The 13791-nt window shown below is 38.3% G+C and overlaps 1 protein-coding gene across 2 annotated transcripts in view; it reads right to left on the bottom strand.

Annotated features, from left to right (window-relative positions):
- Nucleotides 1-1008: 1008 nt before the first annotated feature.
- Nucleotides 1009-13791, bottom strand: part of ENPP2 (ectonucleotide pyrophosphatase/phosphodiesterase 2) — a 74184-nt gene continuing 61401 nt past the window's right edge. For both annotated transcript variants that reach the window (XM_040979378.1, XM_040979379.1), the window contains 6 exons: nt 12247-12383; nt 11149-11284; nt 10398-10475; nt 7412-7544; nt 6182-6338; nt 1009-1610 (listed from right to left, as the gene is read on the bottom strand). In XM_040979378.1, coding sequence (XP_040835312.1) covers nt 1440-1610; nt 6182-6338; nt 7412-7544; nt 10398-10475; nt 11149-11284; nt 12247-12383 — 812 coding nt within the window. In that variant the 3' untranslated portion in view covers nt 1009-1439. The remainder of the gene's footprint in view (nt 1611-6181; nt 6339-7411; nt 7545-10397; nt 10476-11148; nt 11285-12246; nt 12384-13791) is intronic.

Raw genomic sequence — 13791 nt, 5'->3', positions numbered from 1 at the left:
GAAGGGAAATTATGGGGTAGAAAGGGGACAGGAAATCCCAGAGCCTATGGAACTGTAACATAAAATAATAATAATAACAATAATAAAGTGAAAAAAGTTAAAAATATGATTTTCCTCATAATACAATCAGAAAGACTGAAACACTGCTATGATTTCCTCACTCAAGCATCATTATTAATTAAAGAAAAACTGTTTCTCTCCAAAAGCACCCTGCTTTCCATTCAGACCATTCTTAGAGTATTGTTACGAACACTTTTAATTTGTTATTTTTTTGTTATCTATTTTGGTGAATCATCCCACCCTTCCTGTTTTTCATGGATCTTAGGGTGATATATCTAATATAGAATAAGTGCTTAATGTAGCTTACGTTGAATCGAATGCCTCAAATTTTGAGCCTAAGTGCTTAGGAGACTGTTCCTGAGCCTAGTGTGATAACCTAGTGGCTAAAGTCCTTGCCTTGCATGTGCCAGGATCCCATATGGGCACCAGTTCTAATCCTGGAAGCCCCACTTTCCATCCAACTCTCTGCTTGTGGCCTGGGAAAGCTGTCAAGGATGACTCAAAGCCTTGGGATCCTGCACTAGCATGGGAGACCCAGATGAAGCTCCAGGCTCCTCGCTTCAGATCAGCCACACTCTAGGTGTTGCGGTGGCCTGGGGAGTGAATCAACAGGTAGAAGATCTTCCTCTCTGTCTCTCCTTCTCTCTGTATATGTGATTTTGCAATAAAAATAAATAAATTTTATTTAAAATAAAGAGAAGAGGCTGTTCTTCCAAATTTCAAAATAATTTAACAAAATGGTTATTAAAGAGTCAGGCTCCACTTTCCCTCTATGGTCTTGATTTCCCATAGATAAGGACCTAACCCATCCCAAGCCAACCACCTAAATATTCCAGAATCAACCAGGAAGAGGGCCTTGGGAAACAGTGTGTTCCTTCCACGCATGCATAGACCTGCAGAAAAGCTTGTCATTTACAAATGCAATAAAGGCCACAGAAAACCAGAAAAAAAACTGAATGTGTGATTTATTATTTTTAAGATTTGGTCTATAAGGCTTAAATATGTCTGTCATAGTTAACAGCAAATAAATGCAACTTTACAAAATCAGCATTTTGATACAGTACAGGACTAAATGTGGCAACTGTGCATTGGAAAATTAGTATTTCCTCAATGCAAATATCAAATCTGCAGCACCGTTAAGAAGCTTCCACTAAAAACTCATGCTGCAGTATTTATTACAAGCTCTACTCAGAACACAAGACTACCTAAATCAAGCATTAGAGGAAAACAGTGGAGTCATTCAGGCTTAATATGTCAGATTTGGTACAGGATTAAAAGACTAACTTTTTGTAATGTCCTGGTTTCAAATTAATAAATACAAACACAATATAAAAATATACACCAGTTGATACGACTGCACACTGCCGATGATTAAAGAGTCAGATCTCGCTCTCATACGTATGCAGGTAGGTCTTGAGCGTCAGAATTTCTGGATAGCTGCGGCTAGTCTTTCGGAAAAAGTCGAGACTGGTGAGATGTTCAATGTCTCGCACCCGAGCTGTATGCATCTTTATGAGGTCTTCTACCCATCTGGACTCATCCTCTGAGCTCTGCGATGGAAATTAAAAAGAAAAAAAGTCAGACTCAAAATTTTCCAGTGGAGATTGTCCAAATGGTCAGTTGGTTCCAAATGCACCGATGACCCCTACATTCTCCAGCACACAGAGCCGATGCCTGTTGCTCCTTCCTGACCTCGCTCTGTCCCCTTATTGCAATCCTGTGTGGAATGTGCTAGAAAGACCTGTCCTTGGCTGTCAACATCTTCACCAGCAATTAGCTGTACCGAATAAATAAGACATGTGGTATGAGAGGTCATTTTGCTCAATAGGCTCTTACAACATAAATCAAAATTAGGAAAACCAAAGACCCTGGAGAATTCAATAATGTGGGTCTTTGCCCAGCTGTCAAATTGCAATATTGAACACACAGAAAACATGTCATTTGGTCTATTCTTCTGCCTCCCAAGAAAAGTAAAGACCTTGTACCTAATGAACAAAAGTACTTGTGTGTGTGTGTGTGTGTGTGTGTGTGTGTGCACACACTCAATTTTGGTGTTTTTATTTTTGTTTTGTTTTGTTATCTAAAGCCCACTACATTAACTGCATCCTCTCTTGTGTGGCCCTGAACTGATGTTCAAACACGGAATTCAATGTGAAGCATCTCAGCAGATACATGTGCAACTTGGGGTTGGAAACACCTGAGCCAAAAATGTGGGTCAGCCACTTCCTGTCTAGCAGACTTTGTTCAACTATTTGACCTTCCGAAACTTTCATTTCTTCACTCATTGGCAAGGTTAACATTCTTTACATCTACAGTTCCCTAAGAAGCAGAAAAGAGATAAAGGAAAAGGGGTAGTTGGGAGAAAGTGAGGAAATGCCATGGAAGAAACGAATCATTTTCCGTTTGAACTGCTAGCCAAAACCACTACCTCTCACCACAAATTCCAGGTAAAAGACATTCCAATGAACTCCATCAGCCACAGTAAACAAAGTCTATCCTTTTATTTTTGAGTGAAAGAATAAGATCCAAGACGTTTGTGAATGAAGGAGTAATGCCTGCCTTCATTAGCAGCCCTGGGGCAGGTACGTCTTTTTTTGAGTAATCCCCTTCCTGAAGGTCCCTATCGTTCACAATGGTCTCCGAGAGTCCCCCTTAATGTTGAAGGTTCAGTGCAAGCCCCAGGGCTAGGAATGATCAGACATGCCTTCGCCCAGCTCTCAATACTGATGGTCTCAGGGAACTGCCCACCAAAATGCAAAGATCTGCACAAGTTTGCTCGGAAAGCTCCAACACACACAGGCCTGGACAGAGAGCTACAACAGCGTGTGGCAGGGCTAAATTTGTACCATGAGGGTGTTGGTTCAGGAACTTGATGCCTGGCCATCCAGGCATGTTGAAGAAATGGGAAGAAATTGCTTTGCAGGCTGAGGAAGTAAGGATTTTAACCTTCCATGCCCTAGCTGTCTCCTGTCCAACCTAACCAAGGTCTCTGCAATTCACAGAAAGGGAAAGACCTAAATATAACTTAATCCACAAGGACGCTGACCAGTCCTCAGAGAGAGCTTGTAATTAACAAACTAGGAGGTCTCTTGATAGGTCAAGACCTCTTCAGAGCAAGCAGAGAATACATGAGGATGTATTTTGGAAGAATTTTTATATTCAGCTCATTTGCTTCATTTTTTTCAACAGTCAGTCAGTCCAATTTTCTCCCTTATAAATACAGTGACTTAAACATGTGAAAAGGAGTGCAAAGGTTTTTCATAATTTATATAATGGCAAGCTGAGAGTTTCAGAATTCAGAAACAAAATCTACCTTTCACTATTGCTTTCCTTGGGAAATGATGTACCCATTTTCCCCAAAGCGACATTCTCATCTCATCTGATACTCACCCAATGAAATCTGTTCCCCAATTTATCTTTAGGAAACACTAGCTGGGGTGCACAGGATGAAAATAATGTCTGCCCTGCTACAAGCTGCTGATTCGCAGAAGTCTTTGCTCATTGAGGCAGTAGTGTACAAGACACAAAAGTGACAAAAAGGTGAACCAATCCAAGAAAAACATTTTAAAGCAACTTGAACTACTGACGTAAACCAAATGTAGCAGCTTGCTTCCTGCCCTTTTTCATGTGGACATATATTCTTTATGTGTCTTTCTCTATGGCTTTCTCCCAAAAAAGTTAGTGAATTTAAGCCCCAGCATCTGAAAAGCAAGGGAAGCTTCCTTTAGGGACAGGAGGTTCTTTGATAAGCAACAAAATGTCAGTGAACTCTGTTAAGAATTCCTGGAGAGGGACAGGAAGACCTCTGTGCATTTCATTTTGCAGAGTTGAAATGTAGTGTTTCAAACTCTCCTATTACCACATTCCCATCATGAAAGATGAATTTGAACATGCTTCTCTCTGTACCTTAAACAGCCTGCAATCTGTAGAAAAGTTTTTCCAGAGTTAGATTTACCTTTAAAAATGCATAATAATTTTGAATTTCACACAATAATATCTATTCGATTTTTGGCAAGAATTTTCTGTCCCCAGAAGTTTTTAGTAAAACTGAAGCACAAAGAAAATACAGTACATTGAACACCACTGGAATGTGGCTCTTATAATTAAACATTTTCCATGGCTCACGAGCGCCTGGCCAAGAAGAACAAACCCTAATGTCCCAAGATTTACCAAATAAAAATCAGGTAACCTGGAAAGAGGATGGGATTTGAGAATCAAAGGTCTTGAACTTATAGCTTTGATGTACTAGTACCCCACCAAGTAACCAGGCGACATATTTTCCTTCTATCAAACAGGGGTTTCTCCATAGTTAATAAAAGGGCAAGGAAAACAAAAGATCTGTATTCCTGCCTCATGCAATGGTGAGACTATTGATCAGGCTGTACGTACAGGCCTTCTCCAGCACTTGCATACTTGGAAATGATGACAACTACTATTGCTGCTGGTACAATCAATGATAACTGTTATTAATACTGTATATTATACTACTTTTTAAAAATCTTAAAAAAAATCTTAAAAATGTTGTTGCCTCCTCTACGTACATTTCCCATGTTCTAGACAAATCCCACTACCTTCCCAGACCGTATTTCAAGTTTCTATTTTTCCTGCACCCTTTATTTCACTGTGAATATTTGTAGCACCAACAGCTACTCACAACTGAAGCCATAGACCAAATGTTACATCGCCCATAAAGGTCATCATCTCCGTGTGATACACTCCTGTGGCTCTTTGCCTTTCAGTACTGCAACTGCCCCAGTCCATAGAGCAGACTGCCAGAGTTCCTGCTATAACTTAGATATTTGAGTACAACTTGTTAAATAAGACTCTTTGTGGATTCTAGCCCTTTTCCTTCTTAGAAGTGAAATAAAACCATAGAAACCATTACTTCAAAAATAAATCTTAGAACAAGGAATTTCAATTGCATTAAAGAGAGTTTTTTAAATTACAAGATTTGTCCTGAGTAGCAGGTGAGTGCGGAACTAGCACACACAGCATAGCTCCTAACTTCCTTCCCAGGAGTTATTCATCAGGCCATCCTGTCCCCAGGGTCTCCAGGAACAAATGGGTCAGAAGTCTTCTGTGCTGTGTGAGAATGGCACGACTAGTGCATCTCCTACATAATGAACAGCAGAAAAAAGGTGATGTGCAAGGCATAGGAAAATGAATATTATGAAAAATTATGTATGAATTTCAATGTTTTTGCACCAAAATAATCATATTTTCATTACATCTCTATTATCGTTTTGAAATACCCATGTATATTCTTTGGTCTCTTTGTTTCTTTGTGTGTACATATATGTATGTGTGTATTCGTGTGTTTTAAAGTTGTCACTGTGGGAACTTCAAAATATGCCCAAAAACATAAAAAATACAACAAATTTCTATAAATTCTTAGCTGGTTTCAATAATTATTAAAACTGTGCTAATGCTCACTTTCTCTTCATAAAATGTGGTAAATATAAAAGGTATAAAATATAAAAGATAATTTCTGCCTTTTGCAAAACGGAAGACATTTGGACATGATTTATTTATCAAAATTGAGCAGATGAATAGTACTATGCTAAATGCACAAACCCCCAACACACCCACATATAAAAACATTGAAACATCAACAATAATTCAAAGTTCCTAAGCATTAATCCAAGTTCTAGTTGATTCTTCTTCCTACTTTGTTGCATAGTCTGAATGCTTTAAAGTAACAGTGTTGTCATTCAACAATGGGAATATGAGTTAAGAAGCAATGATTGGGTGAAACAGGCTAAGCTGCCACTCTAAGGCTGGCATTCAATACTACAGTTTTGCCTTGAATCCTTGCTCCTCCACTTAGATCCAGCTTTCTGCTAACATTCCTGGTAAGGCAGTGCGGGGTGGGGGCGAAGCCCAAGGACTTGAGCACCTCCCACTCATGTGGGAGACCGGGGTGGAGTTCCAGGCTCCTAACTTTGGTCTGATCCCACCCCTATTGTCGCAACCCATCGCAGAGTAAACTAATGAATGGAAACATCTCTTTCTCCCTCCCCATCTCCTTCCCACTCTTTCACTCTACACCTCAAATACACAAAATATTTTTTAAAATTAAGTATGCAAGCCAACCCTCAAATCTCTCCCTCTTTGCACTCACATTGCAGCTCTCATCGTTGTCAGCTCGGTGAGGAAGGATGAAGGATGATACAGAAAGGGGGCCATCACACTTATCTGCAGGCTGTGTGAAGTCCAAACAGCTGGTGATGATACTGTAATAATGAGTCGGAACAGGGATGGGGCTGCCTTCCACATACCTGAAATGGTGGGGGGAATAAAATCCTGGTCAATGAATACTGCCCAAGTCACTAAAAGAAATTCACACGTAGATGGATCTTTAGCACTAAACATCACATTTCTTTTGCCCAGAATCCTCTCTTTCAGTCTTGTACAGTGAGAAAGAGTTTAGACAAGAAAACAATTTCATCCATGACTTGGAGTCAGGAAACGGTAAACAGGTCAGTGTCGTGGAAATGAAAGCCTAGAAAAGCTAATAAAAGACAAATGACAAAAAAAAGAGCAATGACAATGGGTTCCCAGTGTTAAGTTGGGAGTTTGGGGTTCTACTGTTTAGGCCACATCCTTTAAATAAAGGTTTTGGTGTTGGTGAGTCTTATGCTTAAATTCATGTTTCCTAGACTTAAAAAAAGGAAAGAGACAGTGGAGTTAGGAGAATAACAGCTTTCTCAAGCCACAGTGAATTCCCAAGTTTGGTACAAAGAACTCATTGGCCAAAGGCAGCATAAGAACTATTAGGCAAGAATCTACAGGTACAGAAACATCTTTTCCAGTACAGTGGAATACTGAAATTTGCGATTCCTTGCCAGGAATTCTACTATCTTAATTGTAATCACTTTTCTAAATACCAAAATTACTGAGTTAATAATGTTCATTAGAAATTATAGCAATGGAAAACAAAGAGGGAAATGCAAAATAAGATAAAATTTCTTTTCTCAGCATTAGAAAAGGAATATTTTCTGTTACAGTTATCTGTATATCCTCTCTCTGTCTCTCTCCCTCTCTTTCTCCCTGTCTCCCTTTATCACTCTCTGTTACAGTGCCTTTCAAATAAATAAGCTTTTAAGAATTCTTAGACATATTTTCTTTCATGGAATGGAAAAGCACATTTAACATAATTTTGGAATTGTCTCTTCAAACACCAATGCCACTTTAACCAGAAACCTAAAAGAATCAAAGAATTCAAAAGAATGAAAGAAAAAAAAAGTTTAGGTGATATCATCTGCTTTCTAGTATATGAATAATTGAAAAATAGCCCACATGAGATCTTGGAGTTTAAGAACCTATCAGCGAGTGAAAATGAAAGGCTTACTGTTTGATTTTGTCCTCTGTGTCATGCAAGCCGTCGTAGTCATAGTCAAAAATTGGCCCACTTATCACATTAACTCCATTTCTTTCTGAAGCATATTTCTTCACCAGTACTCTCTGGAAATAATTCCAGACCCCTGTGCAAAGACAAACATCAGTTGTTCATGAACTAAACTCCTTACTTTGGCCAAGCTCTCCCATGTAAACATTGTAAAAGGCAAATGAGGAAAATACAGTGAAGATGTTATAACCCGTTATAAGAATTAATCCATTCCAAAGTGTGTGTGTGTGTGTGTGTGTGTGTGTGTGTGTGTGAGAGAGAGAGAGAGAGAGAGAGAGAAAGAGAGAAAGAGAACAGAACCTTTTTTAAAAATTTTTTTTTATTTTAAATTTTGAATTTTATGGTACAATTCTATAAAGTCTGGGATTTACACCCCTCCCACCACCAGAAATTCCCACCCCTGGCTGATTTTCCCAATATTGTTACAATAATATAATCCTTCATAAGGCGTTCGTAGTCTGTTATTTAACCTTTTATACCTTAAGTCAGATTGCAACACACACACACACCCATGCATTTCTAAAGTTCTACATGATTCTTCATTATAATTCAAATAAAATCCCAACTCTCCTCCTGCCTATCTCTGCAATTTGCCTTCCCAACTGTCCTTCAGCTACAGGGCTTACTTTCTTACCCTCAACATTACCAAACTTGTTCCAATCTAAACTTTAATATCTGCTTGCCCCTTTGGTGGAAAACTCATTCCCTGGTAGACATGTTTGGTTTTTATTCTACTATCAATTTCTCACTTTCTTTTTTTTTTTTGTATTTATTTGTTTTTATTGGAAATGCAGATTTACAAAGAGAAGGAGAGAAAGAGAAAAAGATCTTCCATCTGCTGGTTCACTTCCCAAATGACCACAAAAGCAGAAACTGAGCCAAAGTCAGCAGCTTCCTCCAGATCTCCCACACAGGTGCAGGGTCCCAAGGCTTTGGGCCATCCTCTACTGTTTTCCCAGTCCACAAGCAGATAGCTGGAAGGAAAGTGGAGCAGCCAGTATATGAACCAGCACCCACATGGGATTCCAGCACATGCAAGACGAAGACTTTAGCCCCAAGGTTATCGCTGGGCCCCCATTTCTCACTTTCCATGTTATCCAATTCAGAAAACTTCCTTGTCCACATTAACCTCACCCAGAGCATGAGGGGAGCGTAGAGGAAGAGAAGAAGGGCTGGAGAAGAGAATAACAGGATGGGGAGGCAGGCAATGGGCTGGTTCACAAATACTAAGCTCAACTCAGCAACAATTCTTCCTTCCTCTTGACAAAAACCACTGGACTATCTTCCTTGTACAGCATCAACTACACTTTAGATCACCTGACCCTCCACTCCAAACAAGAAGTCAAACAGCCCACAACCCCAAACCCCAGGATCATTATTTGCAGTACAGAGACAAAAGGGACAGTGGGAGAAAAAGAAGCTGAAATATTCATTTAAGCATTAACAAGAGAGACAGAGAGAGAGAGAGACAGAGAGAGAAAGGAAAGAAAAAAACAATGAGAACAGTGAAAAAGTCAAGCCCACAGAAATGCGGCATGAGCCAATCTATTTTGGTAGGGCAGAAAAACAGCCAGCTCTCTGTGCAAGGTCCTTTCCACATCAGCCTCAGGGTGGTACTGTGTGTTTCCTTTATGGTCAAAAGAAGGCACCAATAAAGAAGTTCAGAAAACCCTCATTTGTACAAATTAAATGAAGTTGCATTTCATGCATCATGGTGATAAACATACCAATGTGAGTTTCTAAAATGTTCCTCACTTAAGTTTTAAAAGAAATCAGGAAACTTGCTTGTTAGGGAAAAAAAATTGATTTTTCACTCACAGGCCATAGAGTCTGTCTTTGAACAAAACTTCATTCACTAGCTTGGACATCAAATACACTTCTTCTTTAAGCCATGTGTGCCATTTCGCCAATGTAAAACAGGCGAAACTTGCCACAGAAGTAGCAATCGCAATCACTCTTCCAATTGTGAAAGTCTGTTTCAGCCCTGAGTCCTGGGACAGAGCCCACTCCTATTCTAGCAATTCAGCCAAGGTAATGATGCTTCATTTTCCTGTCATCCCCGGGAACAGAATGATCTATTCACTGTAAATGAATTAATAATAGGTAATCCAGAGATGGTTTCTCAGTTTCTGAAGGCATGAGTGGATGAAAGGATAGCTAGATGGAATTAGTTGTTGACAAGTTTAAAAATGGGTTGTTTTAGCCACTGGACAATTAAGTCATAAATTCATATAAGTCTTACAGGTCACACAATCAAACTTCATAATTTTATCACTGATACATGAGCTAGTTTATCTGTGTCCACACAGCCATTAATAATACTCCAGAGATAAGAACTTAGTCTGTGGGGCCAGGTATTATCAATCAAATTCGTAGTGTCACCACAATCCATAAAAAATGTGTGTTATACATTAATCAGGTGTAAGTGTTCAAAGACTCTAAAATAATAATTCACATGGCCTTAAAACGATCGGAAGGCTTTTTGCATTTCTGCTGGGTTTCAGGGTCAACATTCTGAATTAAATCATCACCTTGAAGGCAAGATGCACTCACAATTTTGACTGTAATGAACCACAGATACAGGTGTGAAAGAATGTCAGCGAGTACCCACGCACTGAAATAGAATGGCTGGAAGAAATTATAAACTCGATCTAGTTCAGCTTCTACCTTGATAGCTTACTCACCACTTGGGATGTCAACTTTTAATTAAATCAAGGGATGAACAGCCTGCCAACTTCCCTCACACATTCAGATTTTATATCAACAGCAGAGAATTTAAACAAAAGGCCTTTAAAAAGTATAAAAGCTCAACACCTGAAAGGCATTATTATTAATATTAAAATCAATACAGAGGAAGAAACGGTAAGTGGTACAGTTGGAGACATTTATTCTCATAAAGAACACTTTAGTAGGTAAATAGTGGACTTACGTTTGAAAGCAGGATACATCGGAACCATATTAGTTACAAGGAATGCATCGTATTTAGCTTCTGGGGAAGAGCTCAGATCTAAACATGGGAAAACAAATATTGTGTGCTGTTTACCAAAATCCACATCAATAGGAAAGTTGGTTGCTACTGGTGTAAATGAGCAAGAAGGAGAGAGATCTGTTCTTGAATGCTGTTCAACGTGTCCTTTACACATTTCCAAATTGCCCTTCCACCCAATAGCTTTTCTTCACTAGGCTGTTTTCTCTTAATGTGTTGATCAAGCTTTATCTTCCTACCTAGTTCCTGAGTCTACTAAGCATTGTATTAAAGAATTCCTTGATTTTGTTAGTGCAATCCAGACAGTAAAGAAATCTCACCAAGGTAATGAGAGATAATTAAAGGGATTCATGTGTTCCTAACAGATCATCTGCCATGTTCACCAGAGGACACTTGTCACGCAGATTTCCTGGTTTGGTTTCAGGTCCCCTTTACTGAAGCGAGAGGGAGCAGACAAAAGATTCCCTTGCATTGTAGAATTCCCCCGTGAAAACCAGCTGTTTTAAAGCTGATTGATTTTCAGCCAAATTTTTTTTGAAAGATTCAATACACGTTCATCTCTACAATCTCTTTTGTGCCCCATTGCAAAGAAAGCTCTAGCCCCTGAATGCCTAAAACAAACTTTCAGGATCCACGAAACCCAGAACTGTACGCTCCATCTGCAGTAATTCGATCTTAGTACCGTGACACTTACACGGAGGAAAGAGGAATCCATAGGACATCTGCTTATCGTTTTTGTAGGCCAGACAGTTCTGACTGAAACTCGGAGAAACACGGACATCTGGTCTCACGCAGCTGGTCAGATGCTCAGGAATGCCAGAGACCTCAGCCTGCACGGGAAGTCAGAGGATTGGTAATGCCATCACAGAGACAACACCAAACCAGCAATCATCCTCAGGCTCTTGTTTTTTGAAGCATTACTCTCATATCAAGTCTTAATAAAACAAAACAAAATAACAATAACAATAAATGCAACAGAACACAAAGCAAAAATCCCATGGTTGAAATAATGAATAGGATTCCATAGAAGCTGAGTGAAAAATAGCACTCTAAGGAATAAGAAACATTCTCCCTAAAAAACCAAGTCTACAAATATGCACCGTTATAGAGGTCTATATATAGGTTTGATATACACATATATGTGTCTATATATAGATTCATTTTATGTATATTTGTTAAGCACTAAAACATTCACAGGTGTACAGAGCACAAACAAAATAAGACATTGTGTCTGAAAATAAAAGTAGTTTTAGTTTATATTCAAAACTTACAAATATTTTTCAACTGGCAAGTAAACTTTTCTAATTCATGATATATATACCAACCTATCTCATCTTCATCAAAACTGAAACTAACAAAACAAATGCTTATACCAGGAGAGGGTGGCCAGGGACTGGGGTGGGGTACGGAGTATATGGGAGCTCTATGTACTTTCCACTTAATCTTGCTGTAAGGCAAAAACTGCTCTAAAAAATATAGCCTATTAAAACAAACAAGCAAACAAACCTTGGTAACTTGTTAATTATTGAGCAGTGACTTACTTAAGCAGAGTAAAATAAACTAAGAGAGCTAGCATGTTCCTTTCAAAACTGAGCATACTGCTATGAAATTATTAGAACACTGAACAAAGACTAGTTCAAAATATCTTGCAATAGATCCAAAGCAGAGATTCTTTCATTAGGAAAAATTAAGCTGTTTTGCAAAACAAAATTCTATTAAGCAAGCAATGATTGGAATAATGCAAGGAATGCAATGGAATGCAGAACATGCAACATCCGATTTCCTTAATGACCTGTTTGGAAACAGTATATGACGTCCAGAGTGGCATTAGGAATATTTCACTGTAACCACTTTCAAAGTCAGTATGATATAAAATATCATATCTAGTCCGGTAAAGCACTGCTGGCCGTCCATAGAGGAGGTGTCTCTCTAGGGAAGAAAAAAAGAATAAACTGCTTTAGATGCAAATGCTACGCAAATATTGGAAGAGGGTCAAGTTGTCTAGAATTTGCTAACTTACTTATTAATAACAGCACCTTCTCCTTAATTTAATCAACTGGTTTTCTTAGCTTTTTTGTTTGTTTGTTTATCTGATCACCCAAGCATGGGTCAGGCTTACAGTTACCAAAAGCATAATGAAAACGCCATATTTCTCTTAATGCTTTCTTGTCTTATAAATACTTGACATCTTCATTAGAAAGAAATATTATATATAATCAATTTTTAAAAGATTCAGCTGAATGAAAACCAACAGTGTTGTATATTTTTATAGAAATAATTAATTTGACCCCTGGAATTCATGGAGTTAATGATTTAATTAAGAGGAAGGCTCAGTTGATCATTATTTGCAAACTACAACTGAAATGTGCATTACTTCAGCATAAGAAATGAGTAGTAATGAGCATTTAACATAAGCAGCTTGGTCACACGTAGTAAAACTCTTTAGGTAAGAACTTAAAGAAACATGTATAGATAAAATAAGTGGACATTCACAAGGGTTCTTTCAATATAGAAGAGGGATTATGCATCAGTTACTAAAGAACTCAGTTGAGCTGCAGATTCAAATCCCCAGGGGTCTACTTTTTCTCAGAGGGGAAGGCCTGAAACATTTACTGTTTGAGGAAGAAAAGATGCAACTTTAACATGCAAAGCTTCTCTTATATATGCAAAATAAGTGCCTGGGAATTGACCTGCACACTTTGGATAGGATAAAGTTAAAACTTTCACAGATTCTTGAAAATTGGATTCCTTACCAACCAAAACATTTAGGGATTGAGGTTTAGGAAACTCATGATTCCCTAAGTGATAATAATAATAATAATAAAAAAAATCATTACTTTTATTAGAGGAACTCAGTTCTGGCAATCACTTATTAAATTATGTATACATGTTGCTTTAATTAAAATATTACCAATCTATGCAAGTAGTGGAGAAAACCTTAGTAGAATACTTTGCAAGTCCCTCCCAAGTAGAACTGCTGATTTGAGGCATAACAGCCTACACTATTACAACACAAGTCTGTTCCGGGTAGTTTGGCTTTGCAAACTACCATTACAGTAAAAGTAGGAGTCTTGGTTAAGCCGCCAAATTTAGGGACCCACCCATAAGCATTAGAACATAACATGACAATATTAAGCAAATAATAAGCAAATAGAAAGCCAGCAAATCATAACAGTAATACTTGGGGGTAGTTGATTAACCCAGGCTTTCCTTCAAAACTCAAACCAAACCTTTTCTAGGTTCAAAATTTCCATTAATGTTTTCCTTGTTTTCATTTTTGCTGCCTCTGAATTTCCTGGTTTCAGCTGGAAGCAGAAGTATCAAAATTCTTTGAGAA

This window comes from Ochotona curzoniae, unplaced genomic scaffold (assembly GCF_017591425.1).
Source record: "Ochotona curzoniae isolate NIBS_2020 unplaced genomic scaffold, NIBS_Ocur_1.0 contig_3190, whole genome shotgun sequence".
In the NCBI taxonomy this organism is placed as follows: Eukaryota; Metazoa; Chordata; class Mammalia; order Lagomorpha; family Ochotonidae; genus Ochotona; species Ochotona curzoniae.
The sequence above is the reverse complement of the archived record's forward strand: the minus strand, read 5'-3'. Positions and strand labels throughout refer to the sequence as shown.